Source organism: Papio anubis, chromosome 2 (assembly GCF_008728515.1).
Source record: "Papio anubis isolate 15944 chromosome 2, Panubis1.0, whole genome shotgun sequence".
In the NCBI taxonomy this organism is placed as follows: domain Eukaryota; kingdom Metazoa; phylum Chordata; class Mammalia; order Primates; family Cercopithecidae; genus Papio; species Papio anubis.
The window spans coordinates 161,308,250-161,332,089 of NC_044977.1; the positions used below are offsets into that span (position 1 = coordinate 161,308,250).

Genomic DNA, 23,840 nt, shown 5'->3' on the forward strand with positions numbered 1-23,840 from the left:
TGCACTCCAGCCTGGGTGACAGAGCGAGACTCCGTCTCAAAAAAAAAAAAAAAAAAAAGAATTTGGTTTATCCTGTTTGTCTGAAATTGGAGTCAATGGTCCTAATGGGTGGGATGGACCTTACGTCATTCTCCTAAAGTTGACTGGGCTCATTGAACCACAGACCAGGCAGAAAAAATAAAATAACACTTAAAGGACATTTTAAAACATAATAAAAATGGGAAGGAATATGTTCATTATTTCTAAATAAAATAGCAAAAATCCATCAATCATGTTCCTGAATGTATTTCTAACACCTAAGACTATGCTTACTTAGGAAAAATAAATAGAAAAGTTGAACAATTATCTTGTAAACATAAAGAAATGTGACTCCGTCTCAAAAAAAAAAAAAAGAAATGGATGAGCTTACATGGGTTTCAGCAGCTACATTTTCCTCTGATTTCTGCTTATTTTCCAATACCCTAAATATTCAGAATAATAAAACAATGTGCTACTCTAAGTGGAGCAATGACAACATAGATACCAGTGGTTCAGGAAGCGTGGTCAAAGGGCCCCTTCTCTTTCCAAGATACTTTTGGGAGGGTCACAAAGTTAAAGTTATTTTTCCAATTACACTAAAATATCTTTTTTTTTTTTCATTCTTATTCTCTCCCAAGTATGTGGTAAAGTTATCAAGAAGCCACATGGCAAATGACATCACCACAGACTGAATACAGAGACAGATTGGAAATTCAGCTGCCTCCTAATAAGCTAAATATGCCAAACAATGCTGCTTTCTCACTAATATTTGTTGTTTAGGAAATACAGTTATTTTTCATAAAGAAATATGTCATGAATGTTAACTTTAGTGAGTTTATTGTTGTTATTTTGTAATAAGAAACAATTTTTAATATTCTTAGTTCTAATTTCTAATATGGTAAATAATAACACATGGAAACCACATAAACAAAAGCTCTTCAAGGTTCTCAACAATCTTTAAGAGTGTAAAGGTTGAGGGGTGCAGGAAATGGAGAGATTTTGGTTAAAAGGTACAATCTTTCAGTTATAAGTTAGTAAGTTTGGGGGTTGTAATGTACAAGATGATAATTATAGTTGATAATACTATATAATATACTAGAAATTTGCTAAAAGAGTAGATGTGAAATGTTCTTGCCATATACAAAAAAATGGCAACTATATGAGGTGATGGACATGTTAACTGACTTGATTCTAGTATCATTTGATAATGTATACATATGTATCAACTCATTATATTGTACATCTTAAATTATACAATTCTATTTGTCAATTATACCCCAATAAATTTGGGGTGGGGGGAAGAATATAATGCCATCCTTAGGCCAAAATGTTTGAGAACCAGTGGTATATACATGAATCAACCTTAAAATAGGAACCGGTGGCAAAGTGGTTTTCCATAATTCAAAATTAACTGAAAACCATGGGATTTAAAAATCTTTCTGGCATTTATATTATGTAATAAAGATGGTCCCTATCACATCCCAGTCCCCTAGCTCACAATTCTCTCTATAATATACATTTTCTCCACAGACAATCACATGACTGATAGATAACTTGTGTTTGCCAAGCATATCCCCAGGGGTGTGTCCAGAGTTACATGCAAGCCATCAGTGGCTAACTATAACTCCACCACCTTCTCAGCCACACAGGGAAGCATCTGAGTGACCTGTAGTAAGAATGGTCTTAGATTCTCTCCAATTATTTTGTTAACCATTTACAAATATAGACAGCTTAGTAATAGGAACAAATTATCTGCAGTTTAGCTCATGATTAACAACTACTTTGACATCCATGCACACTAGACACAGATCACATTTTCAGTTAGTTCAAATTCACTGATTAAAAAAGAAAACAGCCATACTGAATCATTAATGCATTCCAGAAACTATATCTTTAAAAAGCAGATCTGCCTGGAATTTATTATAATAAATGTCTATTTTATATATATATATATGTTTTAGACCCACTTTAAGTGGCATAGATGAGAAAAACTTCCATGACTTAGGTGCAATTAAATATTGCTAATATTTGATCCATTTTGCCATGTGCTTTCAAAGTAAAGAAATAACATTCAATACTTACATATCTGCCTTCCTCACCAGGATGACCGGGTAACCCATCAAAACCCTTCTCTCCCTGAAAAGACAAGAAGTCAAAATAAATAACTTGGCCTCTAAATTATTTGTTTCTCAAATCTATGTGAAATAAAAATTGTTACTAATAGATACCCTTGTCTCACAGAGTTGTCATTTTATAGAGAATCTACTAAATATCAGGCACGATGTGCAGAGATGTACAGAAACAAATATTCTTGTCCAGTGTTACAGTGAAAACATGCATACCTGTTTGTCTTAATAGTCAGTAATCAAACTATTCTTATTGTTGTAAAAATCCAAATCAAGACTAGTTTCTAGTTAAAAGCTTAAGGAAAACTGTTACTCTTAAAGAAGCTTTCAACCTTGTTTACAAAACATCAGTAAGCAAAGGTCTTCCTGCCTATCTTATTCATGAGAAACAGTTGTTTATTTCTGTGTGACTCAACTGTCCAGTTTTGTTTTGTTTTTTACTTCTTCTTACATACCAAAACACACAAACCATTTCCTCTCAAGGAAGTTTGGCTTGCCATGTTATAGTCAGATGTGTCTATTTAGTCTAAAAGCTGGTCAATAAGACCTGGAAGGCATATTTTATTTGTGATCAACAAAGATATAAAAGTCATTATGACCATCTACTGAATTCTTGCAAACAGAAACAGCAGAGAAGTCAAAAAATTAAAATACTCCCATCTTTGGCCTTAGAGGCACAGGCACAAGCTGCAAAGAAACACATCAAGAAGCTCCCTAAACTCAATTTTCTGATTCTCCAATCTGTCCCGGTTAATGAATAACAACATGACAGGGAAAAATCTAATGCTAAGGCATGATTACAATTTATTTTTCAAACAGTAATTATAAACTTTATACTATTCTAAATTTAAAAGATTGATCTGCAAAGCCCTGAAGAGCTCATTCCAACAACCTCATGGAAAATCTTCCAAAGAAAACGTGTAAAAAGATGACACAAAGCCAGCGGGTATAACTTAACCTTACCTGTGTGTTTGTGATTATACCCTCATCATAAAGCTTCAGTCCCTGTGATTATGGAACCTTGCCAGCCCTGAATATCTGAGGACCATTTCTAACGAGATACTCTCCCTTAGAAGTGTTAAGTAGTAATTTTCCTCTTGGTTAACCTAGAGTTAACAGAGATGCAACTCTCTTCTCAGAGTTTGATGCTGTAGAAAAGAATGTTAGATGGGAAAGAGGTATTTACTACTGTAAAGAAAGCAGATGTTGGACAAGTGAAAATATGGTAGAAAAGTGAAAACTCCTGTGCAGTGGCAGAATTTGTGACATTATTTGTCAAACGACCACAAGAAGGTAGCATAATATGGTGGAAATCATGTGAGACTTAGAGACAGGGAGACAAGGGGGCTTAACTCCCAAATGCATCTTCACAATGATGCAATTTTGGGAAAGTGATGTCACCTCTCTGAGCCTCAATTTCACACATGTAAAATAACATCTACCTGAAAGTGTTTGTTAGGGGGGTAAAATTAGAAAATGCTGTTAAATATACAACAGAGTCTGGTATGTAGTGGGTACTAAAATATCGTCTCTCTCCTTTCCCCTATTCACATCTGACAAATACTTACCTTCCTCCCAGAACTCCCATAATCACCTCTGTACCCATCCTCTCCAAAACATTTTGCGTATATGTTGCAGCATGTTCTTTCCACAATTGTATCCTGAAAAACAGATCCATATCACATACTACTTTCTCATCTGTGTTAGTCTATATCACATTACACACTAAGAAGACAAAATTCTCTCAATGTTTTTAAAATTATTGTAATTAATAGAACTTAGCAAAGGATGGCATTTTTAAAAAGTACTTACAAGTTGCTTCAGTAAAATGCTTGGGAGGGATTGCAGTGTGATGCTCAGAGGTTGCTTATATGCAAACCCTCTGCCAAATTCCAGCTCCTGGAGCTCTTCTAATTTATGGACACCTTCCAGGCCAATGATTAGGAGTCCAGAGAATCCTTCACAATTTCAACAGGTGGGAGATTATGTTCATGTCTTTTGAATGATCTATCTTTGTCTCAGCCCCACGTATTCATCCATCATTCCACCATTCCCATAGCCTTCACTTGTCTTGTCTCAAACTGCATTTTGTTACAATTAAAACTAGTTTGTGGCATGCCTTCTTGAAGAATTGGTCTGATACCTTTCAATCCCACCAGCTGAAAGTTAAGCAGAACCACAAAGGACTTTCATAGCTCTCTTATAGCCCCCATTTTGTCATTTCACAGATGGTTTCCAGCCCTCGTTGTATTAAATTACTTCCTTCTAAGCCTATCCCTGAAGTTGACTTTTGGTTTACACTTAGGAATTGTAGCAGTCACTGTGACTGTTCACAAATATGCTGGCTCCCCATCTTAAGGGCACATGATAGGACTGCACTTCTTCAGTCAGGTTATCAACACTCATTGAACCTCAATTCCTTACCTGTAAAATATTATCTATCTCATGAAAGTTAAAAGTGACCATATGGCTCACTCTAGCTAATTAAATGCGAGCAGAAGTGACATATGTTAATCCCCAGGAGAAATTTTAAGAGTAGTACACAATTTGCCCATTTCCTTTCCCTTGCCACAGCAATTACAAAAACAGCTGTTGGGATATACCCTCCTTCAGCCTGGGTTTTTGAACGGTGAGCAGGAGGCAAAGATGAACCACTTCTTGCTACTTTAAGTCACTGAGATTTGGAGGTTGTTATTGCTGTATAATCTAGCCTATCCTACCAATGCAGGCATTAAGAGATCATCTGGATTTGTCCACAAAACAAAAATACAAATGAACAAGGGCATTTTGGAAATTCAACTAGAAATCACCTTGTTCGTCGAATTTCAAAACAAATATTACTGTTAATAGTTTGAACAAAAAAATAAATAAATAAATAAATAAATAAATTTTTAAAAAATAGTTTGAACAGTAAGTTCTTGGCACATACACACAAATCAGCTTTTTGCTATGGTAAACAAGCTGCTTGAAAATTGTGTGGTTAAAAGTTGTGTACATATTCTTAATTATTCCTTAAAACTAAATTCTTTGAAATGGAATTTCTGATCTAGCATAGCATGTAAGCAAAGTTTAGTCTCTTGTTGCATACTCCCAAATCCCCTCCAGAAAACATACAACAACTTAAACTTCCAGTGGCAATCTATGCAGTGAATTAAGATGGGAGTAAGTTGTCATAAAAAATATTCTAGCACATGATTAACCAATGGAAAACATCATCCCCAGCAAAATATGTTGAATATACTCGACTGAAGAGGAAAAGGGGTGAAAGGAACTTGAACAAGTTGCTGGTTGTTCATCCTTAGATTGCTTTAGAGCCTTTACATGGCACAAAGTGGGAATGGTGAGAGCCATAGTGTACAGTTGGACAAGTTGTGCTGTGCAAGACCACCCATCTGAGAGAGCTAATGCATGGCCAAATCCAGCCAGCATACCCCTCACCACCCAGGAGCCCAATACACTTGCATCCATGCAGTGTATTGGATGTCTTTCTCTGATTGCACAAAGATGCCATATAGACTAGCAGCAGGAACTCTTGGAGATGGAGAAGGAGGAAGAATTAAGAACAAAGAGAGGGGAACTACAACGCAAAGAGCAGGGCCCAGCTTTAGACTGACTCCAGAGTTTTGGAGAAAACGACATATGGACCCCAGATTGGCCTAAAAGAACAAACAGCCCCCCTCACCATTGAAGTAGGAAGTGTACCTTCAACCTCCCACCCTCAAAAGCTAGTCCTGTCTGAGTCAGAAGACCCCTGGTCAGTGTCAGGGACACTGTTGAAGAAGGCAGAGAGTCTCAGCCCCAAAACATCCTCTGGCCCATACAAAGAAGGAGACGGGGCATCAGCCTCATGAGCACTGAGCCTCACACACTGGGTGAGCACACAGGAAGCTTCATAGAGTCCAGTGCCACCTGGAGAGCTGAGTGCCTCAGTTCCAGTGGGAGGAGGGAGGCCCACACTGGGCAACCCTATGGACTTACCTCTGCTGTGGAGAAACTCCGATGTTTTTTTCAGTCTCTTTAAATCATCATCCAGTCCATCTGTAAACACTAAAAGAACCTGTTGTTTATGAGAAAGGGAGTTGGCAGAGCCAGACAAGGAGGGAGGGAGAAAAGAGGAGTAGGAAGGAGGCAGGGTGGGGAAGGAAGAGAAAAGGAAGGTAGTAAGAGAGTGAGAGCAGGGAGGAAAAGGGAAGGGAGGGAAGGGAAGGAAGAAAGGGAAGGAGGGAGGAAGAAGGGAGGGAACAGAGGGGAAGGGGAGAAGGAAGGCATAAAATGGATATTATAAATTGTACATTTACTTAAAATGCAAGAGTGAGTTTTTCTGGTTATGCCTAGCCTTTCACCCTGTTCCTTTTTACTTATTCTTTTATTACACATTCATCTTTATTTCAACCTCCCCATCCCCCTGAAAAAAAAAGAGGATTTGAATCAGCTGAACTTATTTAAAAATACCTTCCAAAAATGCTTACAATATTTATCCTTATCAACCAAAAATACCAAAATATTAACAGAGAGGTGTGTGTGCATGTGTGGTGTATGCAGTGTGGGCGGGGGTGGAGGGGAGGAGATGTGGGGGTGGTTATTGCTATTTTCTGTTATACTTTGTAATGTATTTTCTACAATTGAAATGTGTTTATTTGCTCATAAGAAATTTTTAATTTAAAACAGGAATAAAAAATAAAATGTGGATGATATTAGTCAAAAAATACATCCATTAGATGCATGACTAAAGGAAAAGCTAAATGTAAGTTATGAAGTTTGGGGATGTCATTTCCTAATAAACATCGCATAAAAGCTTTCCATCTCTGTGGGCTTTTGTGAGTATATAGTTCAGAGAAGAGCAGAAGGGAGGGAGAGGCTTGAGGGGTGAGCTGTACTAAATAACTGTCACTAAAGACAGTTCAAGATGCTGACTGGAAAAATAGCAAGCCTACTCTAAATGGTAATGAGTGACCATAAAATGCTAAGGAGTCTTAAAACACCATCCAAGTTGTCTTGGAAATGAATTTATGTTATGGAAGAATATGAATCACTAAACTGTGGGCAATTTGAGAGCAGGGACTTTATTCTTATATTCCTACTAGCATTATTGAGCATAGAATCTCTAGGGCTTAAAAAATATTTGTTGTTGAATGAAAACACATCTCTTGTTGGTTCTTATTGGGTAACAGTATGGTTTTCCTCTGTGTAAGATCACCAATTAAGAACAATTTAGTTGGCCTCAGTCACAAAGCCTTGTCCATTCTACCCTACTTGATGGCTCCATAGCAAGGGTTCTCAGCATTTATTACCTTTACTTTAGCGGAAGACAGATGAATAGCATTATCTCCCAAGGACTGCAAAAAGTTCACATCCATATTGTTATTCTTGGCAGCTTGATGAACCAAGAATTTCTGGATGATCTCATGACTGTATTTTTCAAAGCCTGAGTCAAAGATAAGTTTGCCATTTGAGCCAGGAACCAAGTAGCGGAATCTTGGGTTGATCTGATCAGGAATGCCACAGCTGATGTTAGAAAGCAAAGTCAACTGTTGCATCAGCTCTGGCAGTAACTCTTGAAGCTTCTGTTGAACTTGCTTTGAATGAGTTGAGATATCAATTCCTACAGACAAATCCAGGTTGCATCCTTGGAAGATGAAGAAAATAAAATTAGTCATCTGCAGATGCATAGCTGAGCCTAGAAGATATCAGCCAGTCTAGCCCTAAAAGACAAACCCGCCAATCCACAGTAGTATAAGCTAAATATTGGTAGCTTAAGTTTTGGGATTGTTTGTTACACAGCAAAAGCTAACTGATACAATACATACTGTCTCATAGTTTTATGCCTCTGCAGATCCTATTCCCTTTGCCTAAAGTGTCTTTTCCCATCTTCCCACCCCAGTCTGGTCCTTCAAGTAGTAGTAGTTCAAGTGCCTGCCCTACTCCACTCCCCAAGCACTCTCTGGTTCTTATCCCCACTTCCCCATGTTAAGTTATTAAATGCCCCCCCCATGTCCATTGTTACTTTACTTGACCTTCTTCCCTACTAAACAAGGATTCCTTGATAGTAAGGACTATGCCATCTAATTTTCTAATTGCCCAATACAGATGTTCATTAAATGTTTGATAAATCAATGAAGAAAAGCAATGAAGAAAAATCAAAAAAGAAAATATAAACGAGCCAAGCCTTGAGTCTTTTTCAACAATAACTGGAATTATTTCCTTCTTCCCTGAAAGTGTTTTTCCTCATTCACCACCCATGCCTATACCTTGTTTCAGCAGCATGGGAGCATATTAGAAAATGTCAGGAAAAAAATCACTCCCAATTTTCTGTATCTTATGTCTAAAAATATTTAAGTCCTCTTGGGAAGGTTTTCTCTGGAATTTGAAGGCCCATTAATATTTCAGGCTGTACCTATACACTTACCAGTATATAATAAAATTATGCACAAAATTCCACTAAAGATCAAAAGTTGATGGTCAGAGACACATCTGAGTTAGAATCTGGTTGGATGAATTAAAATGTAACAACCATAAAAGGGGACCTATTAATTACTTCTGCACAACAAGTATAACTTAGCACTGTCCAAGGCAATCCAGGACATGCAAACATTTTCTCCTTAGATCATCACACACTAGATTACATGATGATGTAAGGATCTGTGTCTGTAACAGAATGTGTATACTTGTATCAGAATCTGCAAGAACAGAACTGCAGATGGGGAGGAACAATTTGAGGGAAATAAATATGTAGTAGACCATTCACCATGGACACTAGCTTAAAGTTTCCCAAAAACCTGAGATCAGAGCTGAGCCATGAGCATTCAATCCCCTAAATGTCATACTCCACGCTAGCTGGTAAGATATATTTCTGTAATTGCCAAGACAGAAAATGCCTTCCTCTCTTCATTTCACATAAAATATCTTGGTTTGGTTTGGTTTTTTAAATATGTAATTCGAATTTATAAAAATGAGCTTTCACAGATGTAAATCCCATTTCTATATTGGACCTAATTTCAGAAAAAAAGGAATTTCCTTTTTGTAGTATGGCATATTATTCCAACATTTCTAATTCACATTTTCACCAGGAACATTTCCAGCTGGCTCTGTTCTATAATTGACAAATGCAAGAAGCAATTTCCCTCCCTTTTAATGCAGAGGATTAAATCTTGCCAGGTAATCTCTAAGGTCTTTTTCAGGTTTATGATTCTAGAATTCTATCATTAATGAGAGTCTAGCCCTTATTAAAATGTCTAACTAATTTCATCAAAAAAGTTAAAGACAAAGTTGAAGATAAACATAAATCCTAACTTACTATCTGGGGCATAATAAACTGAAAAAAGAAGCTAAATCCTATATCTCTTCTCCCCAGTGTAATATCTACCCACATAGAAACAAAAAATAGGACTTTGATGACCAAAAAAATCTGAACTACTTAATGTAGGGCATACCATAATTCACGCTTCTTTTAAAAATAATTGTCTATGTGCATTCTTTTCAAATGATTTTCAAATTTGGCTAGACTACTGCAAAGTAGTTATATTTTTTAGTCAATATAAGCAAAGATATTAATTTAATGTCCTAGAAAATCGGACTTCAAAGATTTGGTGGAATGCAGGGTTCTCACCTTAGTCCTCCAAAACTGAGTCTCTGTTTCCAAAATAAGACCTGGCCCAGGCCAGTCACAGTGGCTCAAACCTGTAATCCCAACACTTTGGGAGGACAAAGAGGAAGGATTGTTTGAGTCTAGGAGTTCAACCAGCCTGGATAACACTGGGAGACTTTGTCCCTACATAAAATTTTTTTAAAAAACGAGCCGATGTCCACTCCCCTGTGGCCCCAGCTAGAGGTGAGAGGATTGCTTGAGCCTGGGAGGTTGAGGCTGCAGTGACCTGGAATCATACCACTGCACTCCAGCCTGGGTGACAGAGTGAAATCCTGTCTTAAAATTTAAAAACAAAACCAAACAAACAAAAATCTTGGCCCAAGTATGGCCCTAGTTTCTCATAGAGAGGCTTCATAGGCATACATAATGCTTAGTGGTTGGACTTTTGACACCAAACTGCCGGGGAATTCAAACCCTGCCTCTATTATTTCCTGTCTATGTTTCTTAACCTCTCCCTGCTTGTTTTTTCTTAATCTGAAATTGAGTATCCTAATGATAGCGGCTGCTTCACATGGGTTTGATGTGCATGTTAGATGAATGTATACCATCTAACACATTAGAAATAGTGCTTTGCATTCAACCTTCAGTTAAAAAAAAAAAAAGGAAAAAATAGTGCTACATACATAATGGAAAAAAACAAGTAAGAATCTTAATTGTGCCCATCTGAAGCCTGCCCTGCCTTTAGAGTGCCAGTTAGATGGAATAAAACGTGTCCTTCTTACTTAAGTTTTCTATTACTTGTAGGCAAAAACATCCCACCTGATAAAATTATTTTTCTTAAAATACTGCTTGTTATCTCAGACTTGTGAGAAATCAAGTAAAATAAAGGATGAGAAAGTGCTCTGTAAATGTCAAAAGCCCATATTCTGCCTCCCAGCAGAAGGCTGAAGGTGGCAGGACCTCATCAAGAGGTACACAGTTAAGTAAGAACATAGAGGTGAGTAGCCTCTTCTTTTCAGCCTAAAACTACCAAAAAAAAAATCTAGATCCAATTAAATGCACATCTATTTAGCGACATAACAACAAAATGATTTCCTTGTACACATGTTCACTTGAAGGAATTTCGAGCTTTATGAGTTCCATTATAGATCCTTTGATATAATTCCATACTTTGCTATATTATACAGTTATACCATTCTATCACATCCTGTGCTATCCTGTACTATACCATACCATACATACTGTATTTCGCTATACTCTGCTTTATTATGCTTCATTATACTATACTATACTATACTATACTATACTATACTATACTATACTATACTGTACTATACTGTACTATACTACTACTCAAAGTATGATGAAGACCTGCAAAATCTGCTTCACCTGGGAGCTTGTTAGAAATGCAGAATGCTGATCTGCTGAATTCAGGATCTGCATTTTAACAAGATCCCTAGATGATTCAAATGTATGTTTAAGTTTGGGAGGCCTTCAATCATCCACTGAAAGGCAAGTCCTGGGGAAGAAAAAAGGCAAGACCCAGACTGTCAAAAGGAACAACCCCTGTCTTTGCGCCTTGCAGCTTTGGATAAAAACTTGAGGAGATGGAATGGGATTAAGGATGACCTTGGCCATATGGAAGAAGATTGGCAACAAAGTAGACAGACTCCTGTACAGAGCCTCATAGAGAAGACACTGTATTCTGTTACATAAGAGAGACTGTCCAGCCGACATTATTCTCTGCTTCTATTTCCCTCTTGACATGGCCAAAACTTCAGCACATTGTGTTTACACATTACAATCTGATTTTGCCTATGCTATAAGGTACAAAAGGAGGAGTTATGAGGACTTCCTAGAGACAGAGTTCTAAGAAGCTTCAGGCCTTCAGAAGCCAAAGTGATGACAGCCATGGGAATGATTAAAAGAATCCCCAGGGGAGGGTGAAAAACAGCGACAGGAACTCAAGCCCTACAGGGTGATCTCCTGCTCCCCTCCTTGCCTAGTTAGAAGGATCATAGTTTTACTTTATTAAGAGAACCAATAGCATCTCTAACACCTATGATGAGCTTGTGGATCAAATAGCAATTCTCTGTCACTCACCTTGTGGATCACAGACCTTAGAAAGAATTTCCTTCTCCAGGTTCTGCAGGGCCTCAAAATTTACATCATGGTACACTTTGTCCTCGTCATTAGTGATCTCCAAAAGCTGTGATTTTTTGGCTTCTCCCACCCCAATGGCAAAAATAATTATGTTTTTGTCCCTGAGGGCTTTGGCTGGTACGATTACATTATCTTGGGCGACCCCATCGGTGATCACAATCAAATATTGTTGAACACTGGGTCTCCCTCCTTTTGAACTGTCAAAAAAAGGCAGAGTGAAATTCAGAGCTTTCCCAGTACGGGTGCCATCCCTCATCTGCTGAACATCAAAGATGGCACTGTAAATGTCCACCTTTGAGGAGTATTGGTTGAGCCTGAATTCTTCCTGGGGGATTGAGCTGAACTGCAAAAGGCCAATTTGAATTCCATCAGTACCAATATTAGATTGGTTCACCACGCTTGCCACAAATCTTTTCATCTTTTCAAAGTCTTCTGGGGAGATGGATTCTGAACCATCTATCAGGAAGATAACGTCAGCTTTACTAGTCTTACAGGCTGGGGAAAAAGGAAACAGAACAGAACATTCATTAGGAATCTGAAACAAAAAAAAAAGAAAGAAAGAAAGAAAGAATCTGAAGCCAATTAATTACAAGTCCCCAGGGACAGTCTGGAATGGCATATACACAACATGAAAATATTTTAGAAGGGAGTGGAAGAGGAGTTCAATGAAACAAATATTCTGCAACCCAGCAAAGTTGCTCTGCAATTCAGAGTAGTCTCAAAATAAGACACAGCTGTATGATAAATATATAAAACTTGACCATCTTGCTTCATTCTAGGTTGTGGTCACTTTGAGTGTCCAATACTAAGCTGTCAACCAGTGAATCCATGATTAAAGAATGAAGCTGGCTGGGCGTGGTGGCTCACATCTGTAATCCTAGCACTTTGGTAGGCCGAGGCAGGAGGATTGCTTTGAGCCCAGGAGCTCAAGACCAGCCTGGACAACACAGTGAGATCCTGTCTTGGGAAAAAAATGCATAAAAGAATGAAGCTTATTTAAATAGATCAGGTACATATTCTTGGAGAGGTGGGAAAGGAGATTGAAGAAGAAAAAGTCTTACCCTCTGAAGAGCAGATGTCCTGTACCACTTCTTTTTGGATGTCCTTCAGTAAATCAAACTCATACACAAAAAATATCTTGTCTTTAGCTATTTCCTTAAGCTCATCAATGTTAGCTTCTCTTACTCCAATGGCATAAATGATAACTCCATTTTTCCTCAATCCCTCTGCAGCCTCAGCCACCGGGTCTGAAGATTTACCGTCAGTGATGACTATAAGATATCGAGCAACATTGATTCGGCCAGTGTCTGCAAAAACCTGAGTCATGTTGTTCAAGGCCTTACCGGTTTCGGTGCCACCTCCCCCCTGCTGGATGTTATCAATGGCTACCTTCAGCTCTGCCACACTGGGATACTGGCTGAGGATAAATTGACTTTGAATTTTGTCTGAGTACTGAATGACTCCAAACCGTACTCTGTTGGGTCCGATCTGGAACATTTTTATCACTTCTTTCATGAACGCCTTCATCTCAAGAAAATCTTCTGGATTGATGCTGCCAGACCCATCAATAAGGAAGTAAATATCTGCCTTTTCGACGTGCACACAACCTAGGCAATAAAAAGAAGCAAGAACCCGTCATAACAGAATCTAAGACGGTGAAGAACCTGAGCAATTGATCCCAATCTTCCCTCAGTACTCATTGTTCCCTTGGCAGCACCTGTGACTCTGCCTGTGGGTACTCTTTGGCCAAGAGCATGATCAGCTGGCATACTAGGAAGACCAGAATGCCTGGGAGTGAGTCTAGAAGCAGCCACCACCCAATAACTCGCAGAGGTTGGTGGATAAAGACCCCAGCTCCCTTGTTCTTTGCATAGAACCACTCTAAGGTAAGTTCTGCATGGTTTCCCTGAGTCTCCAGTTGCCTGTAGCAATAACCTGTAGGTTACTCCTCACCCCGAATTGGTTCTTAAATCTCCACTTTCCTGTCAGCATCCCCTGGGATCACCACCCAGATAAATAATTTGCATCCAAATCGTTGTCTCAGAGTCTGTTTCTGATTAACCCCACTTAAGACATGAAGGAAATATAACTTGACATTTCTCAAATGGGGAAGTTAAGGAAATGAAAGTAAAATCAGAGCACATTTGAAGCTATGTATTGTTTCAGATTCCATTATTCTCTGCCTCCCATCCAAGTTGTACTTTTTAAGGACATGGGCAAAATTGTGTACATTCTAAAATTTAATTTAATTTAATAATTTGACTTAAGTTAATTTAAAACATTCTCTATTAAATGAGCCTGAATTAGGAAACAACAGATGCCAGCAAGGCTGTGGAGAAATAGGAATGCTTTTACACTGCTGGTGGGAATGTAAATAAGTTCAATAATTATGGAAGAGAGTATGGCGATTTCTCAAGGATCTAGAGCCAGAAATACCATTTGACCCAGCAATCCTATTACTGGGCATATACCCAAAGGAATATAAATTATTCTGCTATAAAGACACATGCACGCACATGTTTATTGCAGTACTATTGACAATAGCAATGACATGGAACCAACCCAAATGCCCATCAATGATAGACTGGATAAAGAAAATGTGGTACATATACACCATGGAATACTATGCAGCCATAAAAAGGAAAGAGATCATGTCCTTTGCAGGGACACAGATGAGGCTGGAGCCATCATCCTCAGCAAACTAATGCGGGAACAGAAAACCAAACACCGCATGTTCTCATTCATAAGTGGGCGTTGAACATTGAGAACAGATGGACACTGAGAAGGAAACAGCACACACCAGGGCCTGTTGAGGGGTAGGGGGTTGAGCGGAGAGAACTTAGAGGACAGGTCAATAGGTGTAGCAAACCTATTGTACATATACCTATGTAACAAACCTGCACATTCTGCACATGTATCCCATTTTTTTAGAAGAAATTGTTTTAAAAAAGAGTCTGAATTAAATGAGTCACCTTGTGTTAAAGCCCAGCCTCCAGGGCAAGTGGCTCTACATTTAATCCTGTCTCCTTGGTTACTAGCATGCTTGGCCCCCTTGCATCTCAGTTTCCTGATCTATCAAATGAGAATATTGACAGCTACTCAATAAGCTTATTGAGAGAAGACAGTAATATCATGTAAACAGAGCAGAGTTCAGTATTAAAGATGTAGAGTTAAGAGTAGCTGGTGTTTTATTTTTGTCATCTAGTAGATTCCTCTAAAAAAAAAAAAATCTTTTCTCCAATCCCTCTCAATAAGGGCAGCCCAGCCTTAAGTTGTTAATCTCTGGATTCCCTTGACCCCAGGAAGGGCCTTTTCATTTTCTTGGCTGAAAGGTAAGTGGTCTGAGGTGAGAATTGGGCTTCCCTGCTCAGGTCTTCATGTGGGAGGACCTGGGTCCATGCAATATGTGGGGCATACTTAAAAAACCCTTGTTGTTTATATGAATGAAATTCAAATGTAATTGGGTGTCCTATATTTTATCTGGTAGTGCTATCCTAGAGGGGCATGCATTGGAAAGGAGTGTAGCTTAGAGTGGGTAGAGAAAGGAGCCATTTACCCCATGGTAAGTGTTTGCTGAATTCTGGAGAGTAAGGGGAAATTGTGGAAAAATAAGGCAAAAACCCAAACTTTGCAGGGACCCAGCATCCACTGGTGACACAAAGATGGCTGCCCAGCATCAGAGAAAAGGACCACTGTGCAGGAAAGGGCATCTCTGCTCCCTACAGGAGCAGCCCAAGGGGGCTTCACTATAGACCAGGGCCCTTTGATTGTCAAGAGGAGCTGAGGGCCCTAAATATTGCCTGCACTGTACATTCTTGTGAGTCTTAGCAGATTGAGGTAAAAGAGAAAGAGAATACTTCTTACCGTCTGGAGGTTGCCGAGCATTCACATCAATCATACACATAAAGTGCTTAGCAGAGTATCTGACACATGACAAATGACCAACAAATGGTAGATATTATGATTATTGTGATTATCCAAGAAAAAATTCTGGTAAAATCATCATAGCTTCTATTTACCTTTAGGCTATCCCCTTCCCCAACCCTTCTAGACTCTGGGCTACTTTTTCTGATTGCAAGTTTCTTTTTAGCTTCTCTGCAGTATCAAAAAAAAAACACACACACACACACACAAAACAAAAACAAAAACAAAAAACAACTCTCAGCTCTTTCATACTGTGAACTACTAGTGCTCCTCTTCTGTCCTTCTCATGTACAGAGTATAGGCAGGTAGGCACACAGAAATGAAACTCACATTCAACAATTTTGTTTCTCATTCCCAGAACAGAGAAAGGAACTAAAAATATAGGTCAAAGAGAAAGATAGAAATTTGCTTAGATGTTTCAAATTTCTAGACCTCAGCACAAGTAATCAAGAAATTACCAGATCACTCAGTGTTTAACAAGAAAAAAAGCTCAGTGATTTTCCCTTGAAGACATGATTATAGCCTTGAATTTTCACCTCAATTATGTACATTTCAACGATTCTAATTTAAATCTGTGATTCTAATTTGAATCTAAGAAATACTAGCATGGGTAAATAAAAATAGATAAGAAGACAGACAGACACAAAGATTTTCATAACAGCCAGTAAGTGCCAAATCTAGGACTTAAAATTTGGGCATTTATATGCCAAAGTACATACGCTTAACTGCTATGTTTTTTCTGCTGTGTGTTTTTTTTTGTTTAACTGCATATGTAGTAGGAACTCTCCTGAGCAACCTCCACTTTAGTGACTCACCAGATAAACCAATATTCTCCCTTTCCTTTGTAAAGCATGAGTGATGCTCCCATAAAACACTGAGTGCTTGAAGTTCTGCTTCACCCAGTGAAAGAACAAGCTTACCAAGATGAGCGGGTTTGTCCCCAGCTTGTTTATGGTAGTCTTGTTGTTATAATTACATAATTAATCAAATGTCGTGCAAATGAACAGGATTTGAGTGTGAGTAAAAGAGGTTTATTGCATCTATGAAAACCAGTTTAACTGCTTAGAAAAAGACTCAATAAGAGAAAGTTGTTTTTAAAAAAATTGCCAGTGTACTAGATAGCAATACAAAAGATGGCATTTTAAGATTATAAAAATCAATAGCTATTTCTGTTTCTGTTTTGAATTGCTTCAAAAGTCTTTCTCCTTTAAAGAAACTGAAACGAAATTATTGATAACATAATATTGGATAGTTTATAAAGAAAATACATGAAATCCAATCAGGAGGGCTCATAATCAAAGAAGCCTTGGCCCTATCTTTTGCCAAAAGATTGGCAAATTAACATTCATTTATATATATTAAATTAATTTTTTAAATTTCAAATATGTGAGAAACAATAGTTTCTGAGAAGAAAATAAATAAAAAAGAAAATAACATTTTAAAAATTCAAGTATGTTTGTATCCTTTTTAAAGTAGTTGCCTGCTTCAATGACTTAAGATTTGATCAGTCCACACTCGGTTCCTTAGGGCTTCTACTGTAAATATACACAACTCTTCGTCAAACTGTTAAAACGGAAGGGGGCAAGGCATAGTGGCTCACACCGGTAATCCCAGAGCTTTGGGAGGCCAAGACGAAGGATCACTTGAGGTCAGAAATTCTAGACCAGCCTGGGCAGCATAATGAGACCCTGTCTCTGCAAAAAATGTTATAAAATTAGCTGGGCATGGGGGTGCGTGCCTGTAGTCTCAGCTACGTAGGAGGGTGAGGCTGGAGGATCACTTAACTGGAGGAGTTCAAGGTTACAGTGAGCTATGATTGTGCCACTGCACTCCAGTCTGAGTGACAGTGTGAGATCAAAATTTACATATTTTTTAAAAGGGAGGAAGGATAAGATAGGAGGTGCTAGAAATGTTGCCTTTTTACTTCATTTTCTCCTGCATTGTTTGGCATCAAGATAAACAAAGTTTCCATTTCTGGTTTTTTAATGAATTGACTTCAAAATCTTTTCTTTGTTGGAGGATAGAGGAGATGGGTACATGGAGCAACTAAAAAAAACTTAAGAAAATTTTTTATTTAAAAATACCAAATTTGGAAAAGACCGTCCTACCTTCTTGTAGGGGATAGCTCATCCCTCTAAAGGAAACTTTACTGTCCACCATCTCAGAGCAGAGCTGGCTTATAAGCTTGCTTCGTACTATGGAGAGCTGCAAAAAGGATTCCAGGGGGACTGAATACTTCCAATGAGGATATGATGCTATCTTCTCCAGGTCCTTACTCTCTGAGACATTCTGGGTGCCCACTGCATAGATGGTGACGCCTGCCCTTCGGAGGTGAGAAGCGGGTCTAGATACACTGTCTTGGGAGAAGCCTTCCGTGATGACCACAGCTATCTGCTGCACACCGTGGTTGGACCGGCTGCCCTTCTCCTGAATGAAAACCTCGTTTCTCAGGAAATCTAATGCAGCACCAGTCTTCGTCCTTCCTCTTCTTTCCCGGTAGGTTAATTTGTCCAAATGCTCCAAGATTTTGGCTGGATTCTGAAATGTGTCCAGTGAAAATTCGAGTCGTGGTTCCTCACTGTAGAAGACCAAGCCAAATCTCACAGTATCAGGATGAATGCTTAAAGAACTGACAGTGGTCTTCAGGAAATTGACAACTTGTTGGAAATTAGGTTGCCTAACCCTGCTAAATTCCTCAATGAGGAATACTAAGTCAGCCCGGATAGCAGTTGTGCATGCTGCAAACAAGCAAAATCAGAAAGAAGGGCTTTAGCATAAGAACAGAATAATAAAGACAACATTAATATAAAAGCTGTATTACGATATATTTTATATGTTACATAATATATTTATTACTATAATTACAATAATATGTATCATATGAACTTATATTTCTACATTTTAGAATTCAATAGAAGCCTTTATTTGGCATGACGGTCAAAGAACATCACAGGGTTCATACCTATTTCAGAAATTCTCACATGGAAGAGTATTCACATCACTTGCAAAATATTTAAATATATGAATATCGACGATAAAGTGCTTCAAGATTGCTTCTCAATTTATCTAAGTCCACCAGAAGAATCTGAGTTTTGACTAATTTTTCTTCACTTGTCTAGTTTCAAGAGACCCTGGATCAAATTCTCATTTATAGGCCTGAAACCTCCTAAAAGATGAAAATTAACTGTGGCTGTTAATTTCTAAAGGTTTCTCTGATCAATGTCATGTCATTTTAACAGAGGCAGCCTGAAATGTTGCAAGTTTCTATGAAAAATCTTTATCCAAATATTAGGCTAGCTGGCTGTTTCATTTTCCTACAGAAGAACTTTCCCTTCCACTTACCTCATGTGAAGGAATAAAACATAAACTTGCTGCCAAGAAGAATGCAAACACCACTCTCTCTATTTGAAACAGTGCCTATTGCAGGGAAACCCACTGTGTCCACATAGTGTCAAGGTCCATATCTGCTTTGATCTGTGAAAAAGGAAATCTCCCTAGCAGAGAGCCAAAACCATACATGCAGAGGCTTGAAACCACTGTGTAAACAACTGAATATTGTGAAACAAGGTTTAGGGGCAATAGAATAACATTTTAACTTTCTCTTTTGTCTCTTGGTGTCCTGAAATGTCCCCTGTGGTCCTTTTTCATAAAGAATCAAAATTCAATCCTAGATTTTAAAGGAGGATGTTGTCCACAATTTTAGCAAGTCTAAAACACAGACTCTAGAAACTCCAGACATCTTTGACATTTCCCTTCCTTCACCTTCTTGTACCAAGTGCTGTTATTCTCCTTTCAAATTGTCTTCAGGATTCCTTCCTTTTCCTCATTATCAGAGTCACCCTTGGGCTGGGCCCAGACATCCTCTCCACGTGGCCAGATGACAGCTCAGCCTTAAAGTCCTTCTGAGTCTGAGGTGCCATTTGGAACCCAGCCTGCCTGCTGAAGGTTTCCTGAAAGACTGCTTTGGTCATGTCATATTTCTTGTTTAAAAGTAATTTCCAATTACTTCTAGTGTCTTTGGGATCCTGTAGTCAGGGTCTATCATACCTAATCCAATCTCATTTCACTAATTCTATACTCTTCCACTGATCCAAATTGGCTCCATTTTTAAACTTTCTTCCACATTCATCCAGACCATTCCCATTTCCACACCCTTACCAGGATGTAGACCCCTTACATGGTTCTTCGCCTTGCCCAGAGTACCCTCCTTCCTTCTCCTGTGTATTAAAATAACACCTGTTATTGAGGAACCAGCACAATTCCTTCCAGCTCACATCTTCTAGTATGCCCTCCTTTTGTACTATCTATCTCTACTTAATGTAGTACCTCCATAAGGTGTTTCTTAGTTCCTTATTACCGCTGTTTGGATTTTCCTCTTCTTGTTGTATATGTGTTTGTCTTTTTTCTGCCCATAAATTTCCAAGGACCCCAAGCTCTAGATGTTGATAGGTCTGGGCACAGTTCAGAGAAAGGAAAAATTGGCCACTTCTAGTTGTAGGGCTCAAAGGATGCTTCATCAAGAGGGTAACTTAAGAACTGAAGGGTAAATTTTGACTGTGGGCATCACAGGCTGATATTATAGTGTATTCAAGAGCAGAGACAGAGGTGGGAAAGCATGATATACATACAGCAAATGATGAGTAGCTCAGCTTGGTTGGTGAATAGAATGTGTACAAAGACTTAGCAGGAGATAAGGCTCAGTGGTTCCCAGCCAAGAGTGGTACCTATCTACAAGGGACATTTTGGAAATGTATGGGGATGTTTTGGATTACCATAATGATTCAGGGATGATGCTGGCAGAAACTAGGGATATTAAACCTCTGACAATGCACAGGACAATTCTACACTATGAATTGTCCTAACCAAAACGCCATCAGTATCTCCCTTGAGTGTCTTGGATGCCAACATAAGGAAGTACTTTATCTAATCTATGGGGAGAAGCCTGAGTGCTCCTTCTCCTGGAAAAGGTATATGGTAATTTAGATTCTTACTCAGAAATATTATCCCCTTACTCCTTATTCCATGGGAAGATACACTTTTCTACTCTACTCATTTCAACATAGCCATATGACTTGCTTGAGTCGATGAAATGTTAGCAGATGATGGAGCAGAGGTTTGAGAAATGCTTATGCAATTGGTTTTCTCTCTGGTACCTCTGCAATTACCAGGAGAAGAATACGCCCAAACTAGCCTGCGGATCCCAGGAATAAGATAAGAGATATGTGGAGCAGAGCCAAACCTAGATCAACCAACACCCAGACAAATCCCAAATCTGTGAAGAGGCCCAGACAATATCAGCAAAGCCATTTGTTTGGGCCCAGCCAATATCAGCTGTTCCTCAACCATCTGTGAGAATAAATGATTCTTCTCAGTCACTGACTTTTCACCTGGTTTGTTATGCAGCATCATTGTGACCATAGTTAACTAAAACAAAATTGTGCCTGAGCCATCCCATGCTTCCTACTCTTTCCTGTCTGCTAGTGCTAGTGCCCTAGTACTGAGGAATCCAGAATACCCACCTTTTCTGCTCTTTCCCCAGACTTTCCTCTTACACTGAGATCTCCCAGTGACTCACATATCCTCAGACCAAACCTTACCTCCTACAGCCTCCTCGTTGGCTGTAATCCTGTGCTGCTGCTGTCCAGTGCCTTGGATCACCACGTTCATATCTTCTACTATGTTTCTGACTTCATCTTCTCTCTGCATATCATAGACAAGGTCTGGAGACCCCATTCCTTCCAGTTCTCTCCTGTCAAAGTCCTGCACACCCACAGACATAACTTTCACGCCTTTCTCTCTTAGTCTCTGTGCAGCATCCTGGACTTCATCCTTAGATTTGCCTGAGTTAATGACCACTGCATACTGGGGAATGCCCTGGAGATACCGGCTTCCTGCTTCCTCCTGGAAGAATGTCTGAAGAAGGTATTGCAGTGCCTTGCCTGTCCTCCTGGAGCCACCCAGGGGCACAAAACGCTCATGAATGTGAGCTATCATCTCTTTCTGGTTCTTGTAGGTATTGAGCAAAAACTCAGTGTGACCTTGATCACCATACTGAGCCAGCCCAATTTGGTACTTGTCCCTGCCAACCTCTAGCATGCCAACCACTCTGGAGAGGAAATTCTGCATCCTCTGGAAACTGGCCCGTGATGTGTCCTGTGATGTGTCAGCAAGAAAGACCACATCTGCATAGGCTTTGATGAATTCTGGAAGTAAAGGGAAAGGGAGACCAGTGGGCCAGAAAAGGACAAAAGGAGAAAGTGAATCAAATCAAACTTTCACGAAAATTGAATACAAGGATGGTTTTGTGTGCCCAATGTGAGGGGTAGAGGTACTACAACTCTCTGTATATTGTACTTCCCTTCCTCTATGTGGGACTCTATCACAAGGCTTTTACTCTCTTATAGCCTACTGCCTTATTGTCTGTTTTATTACACTAACGTACCTTTCAATTACTCTTGTTCAAACAACAGAGGAGGCAAGGGAAGTTAACTGAGGACACACTTTATGCTAGAACTTTTTATACACTTTATCTGATTAAATCCTCATAAACCATTCTTCTAGACTAATATTATTTTCTTGGTGCAGATAGGAAAATTGAAGTGAAAAAGTGAAGCCACTTGTCCTTGCTCACATAACTAGAAAGTGGAAAAGACAGGATTAAAAAACAGGTCTTCCGACTTTCAAAACCCATGCTGTTTCCTTTGAACGACATGGCAAGATGTTCCTTTCTACCCACAAGAACTCCATCCAACCTTCAATGCCTTCTCCTACAAAGTCTCCCCAGCTTCTCCAGTGATGCTGGGCACTCCTTGCCCTCCCATACACCCAGCATATTCTGGGTTATATTGTAGTGAGCTGGCATGATTGGAATCTTGGGTTCTAACACAGCTTCTTACCTTTTATCTTACCCTCCACTGCTGAGCACAGAGTCTGAAGAATACTTCCTGAAAAATCCTGCAGGATATTGAAGTTTTCGGTGTTGAAGAGAAACTTCTCAAATGGTTCACTGGCTATTTTTTGCAACTCTTGGACATCCTGGACATTGACCCCTACCACATACACAACAACTCCATCTTCTTTCAACCGGTCAGCCACCTCCTGTACTTCATCGTTTGACTCCCCGTCTGTCACCAGGATAACTATCTGAGGAACTCTGTCCTTGGCCCGACTGCCAGACTCCTCAGTCAAATAGTTGGTCCTGATAAACTCCAGGGCGCTCCCTGTGTTTGTGCCTCCTGTGCGGTATGGCAGATTCTGGATCTGCTCCAAGACCATGCTCTTCAGAGGGTGCTGGTTCAGCTGGAAGGCTGGGTAGATGTTGTCATTATACTGGGCAAGTCCCACTCGGACATGGTCACTGCTGATGTCAAGCCCCAAGACAACGGAGTAAAGGAAGTTCTTGACTTTCTGGAAGTTTTGGGGTCCGATGCTAGTTGAACTGTCTACTAGAAACACAATGTCTGCCAGGGCTGCTTCTCTGCAAACTATAAGAGAGATGGCAGAAGGCATTGGATTACTGGATCTTCACTCAAAATGCTTTGAACCATTGAACCAATGGTTCAAACTGCTTGGAACCAATGCAGAAAAGAATAATGACAGACAGCCTATACTCAGTGGTCCTCAGACATTACCCTCACCCCAAATGACAGTGTGCTCAGAGCAATAACATTAACATCCCCCCATACCTTTCCTTCTCTCTGCTCCATCACCTTCTGAGATTTCAGACCTGCTCTACTGATACTTCCAACCTTGAAATCCACTTAGACAATCCCTTAAATTTTATTAAGAAGAAAAGCACTCTGTAAATTAAGCAACATGCTAAGAAAGGAAATGTATTCTTTCCGTCAGAAAAAGCCATCAGCCTCCTATCTTTTGACAAAGAAACCTCATATCTAGGAGTGTGCTGGCACCAGCAGGTCAGAAAGCTAGAATATATCCCATGTTCTTTGACACATCTTATTGCAGCTCTATCATTTCATAGCTCTGTGACCTATTTATCACTCACCTCTTTGGGACTTAATTTT

The 23,840-nt window shown here is 39.2% G+C and overlaps 1 protein-coding gene across 1 annotated transcript in view; it reads right to left on the reverse strand.

The window, feature by feature from the left end:
* The window catches only part of LOC101014591 (collagen alpha-4(VI) chain-like), a 104,960-nt gene that overhangs the window by 73,400 nt on the left and 7,720 nt on the right, over positions 1-23,840 (reverse strand). The window contains 10 exon segments of the mRNA XM_031663762.1: positions 2,101-2,154; positions 3,713-3,805; positions 3,957-4,102; positions 6,123-6,201; positions 7,436-7,770; positions 11,833-12,387; positions 12,954-13,499; positions 17,925-18,554; positions 21,414-22,019; positions 22,713-23,300. Coding sequence (XP_031519622.1) covers positions 2,101-2,154; positions 3,713-3,805; positions 3,957-4,102; positions 6,123-6,201; positions 7,436-7,770; positions 11,833-12,387; positions 12,954-13,499; positions 17,925-18,554; positions 21,414-22,019; positions 22,713-23,300 — 3,632 coding nt within the window.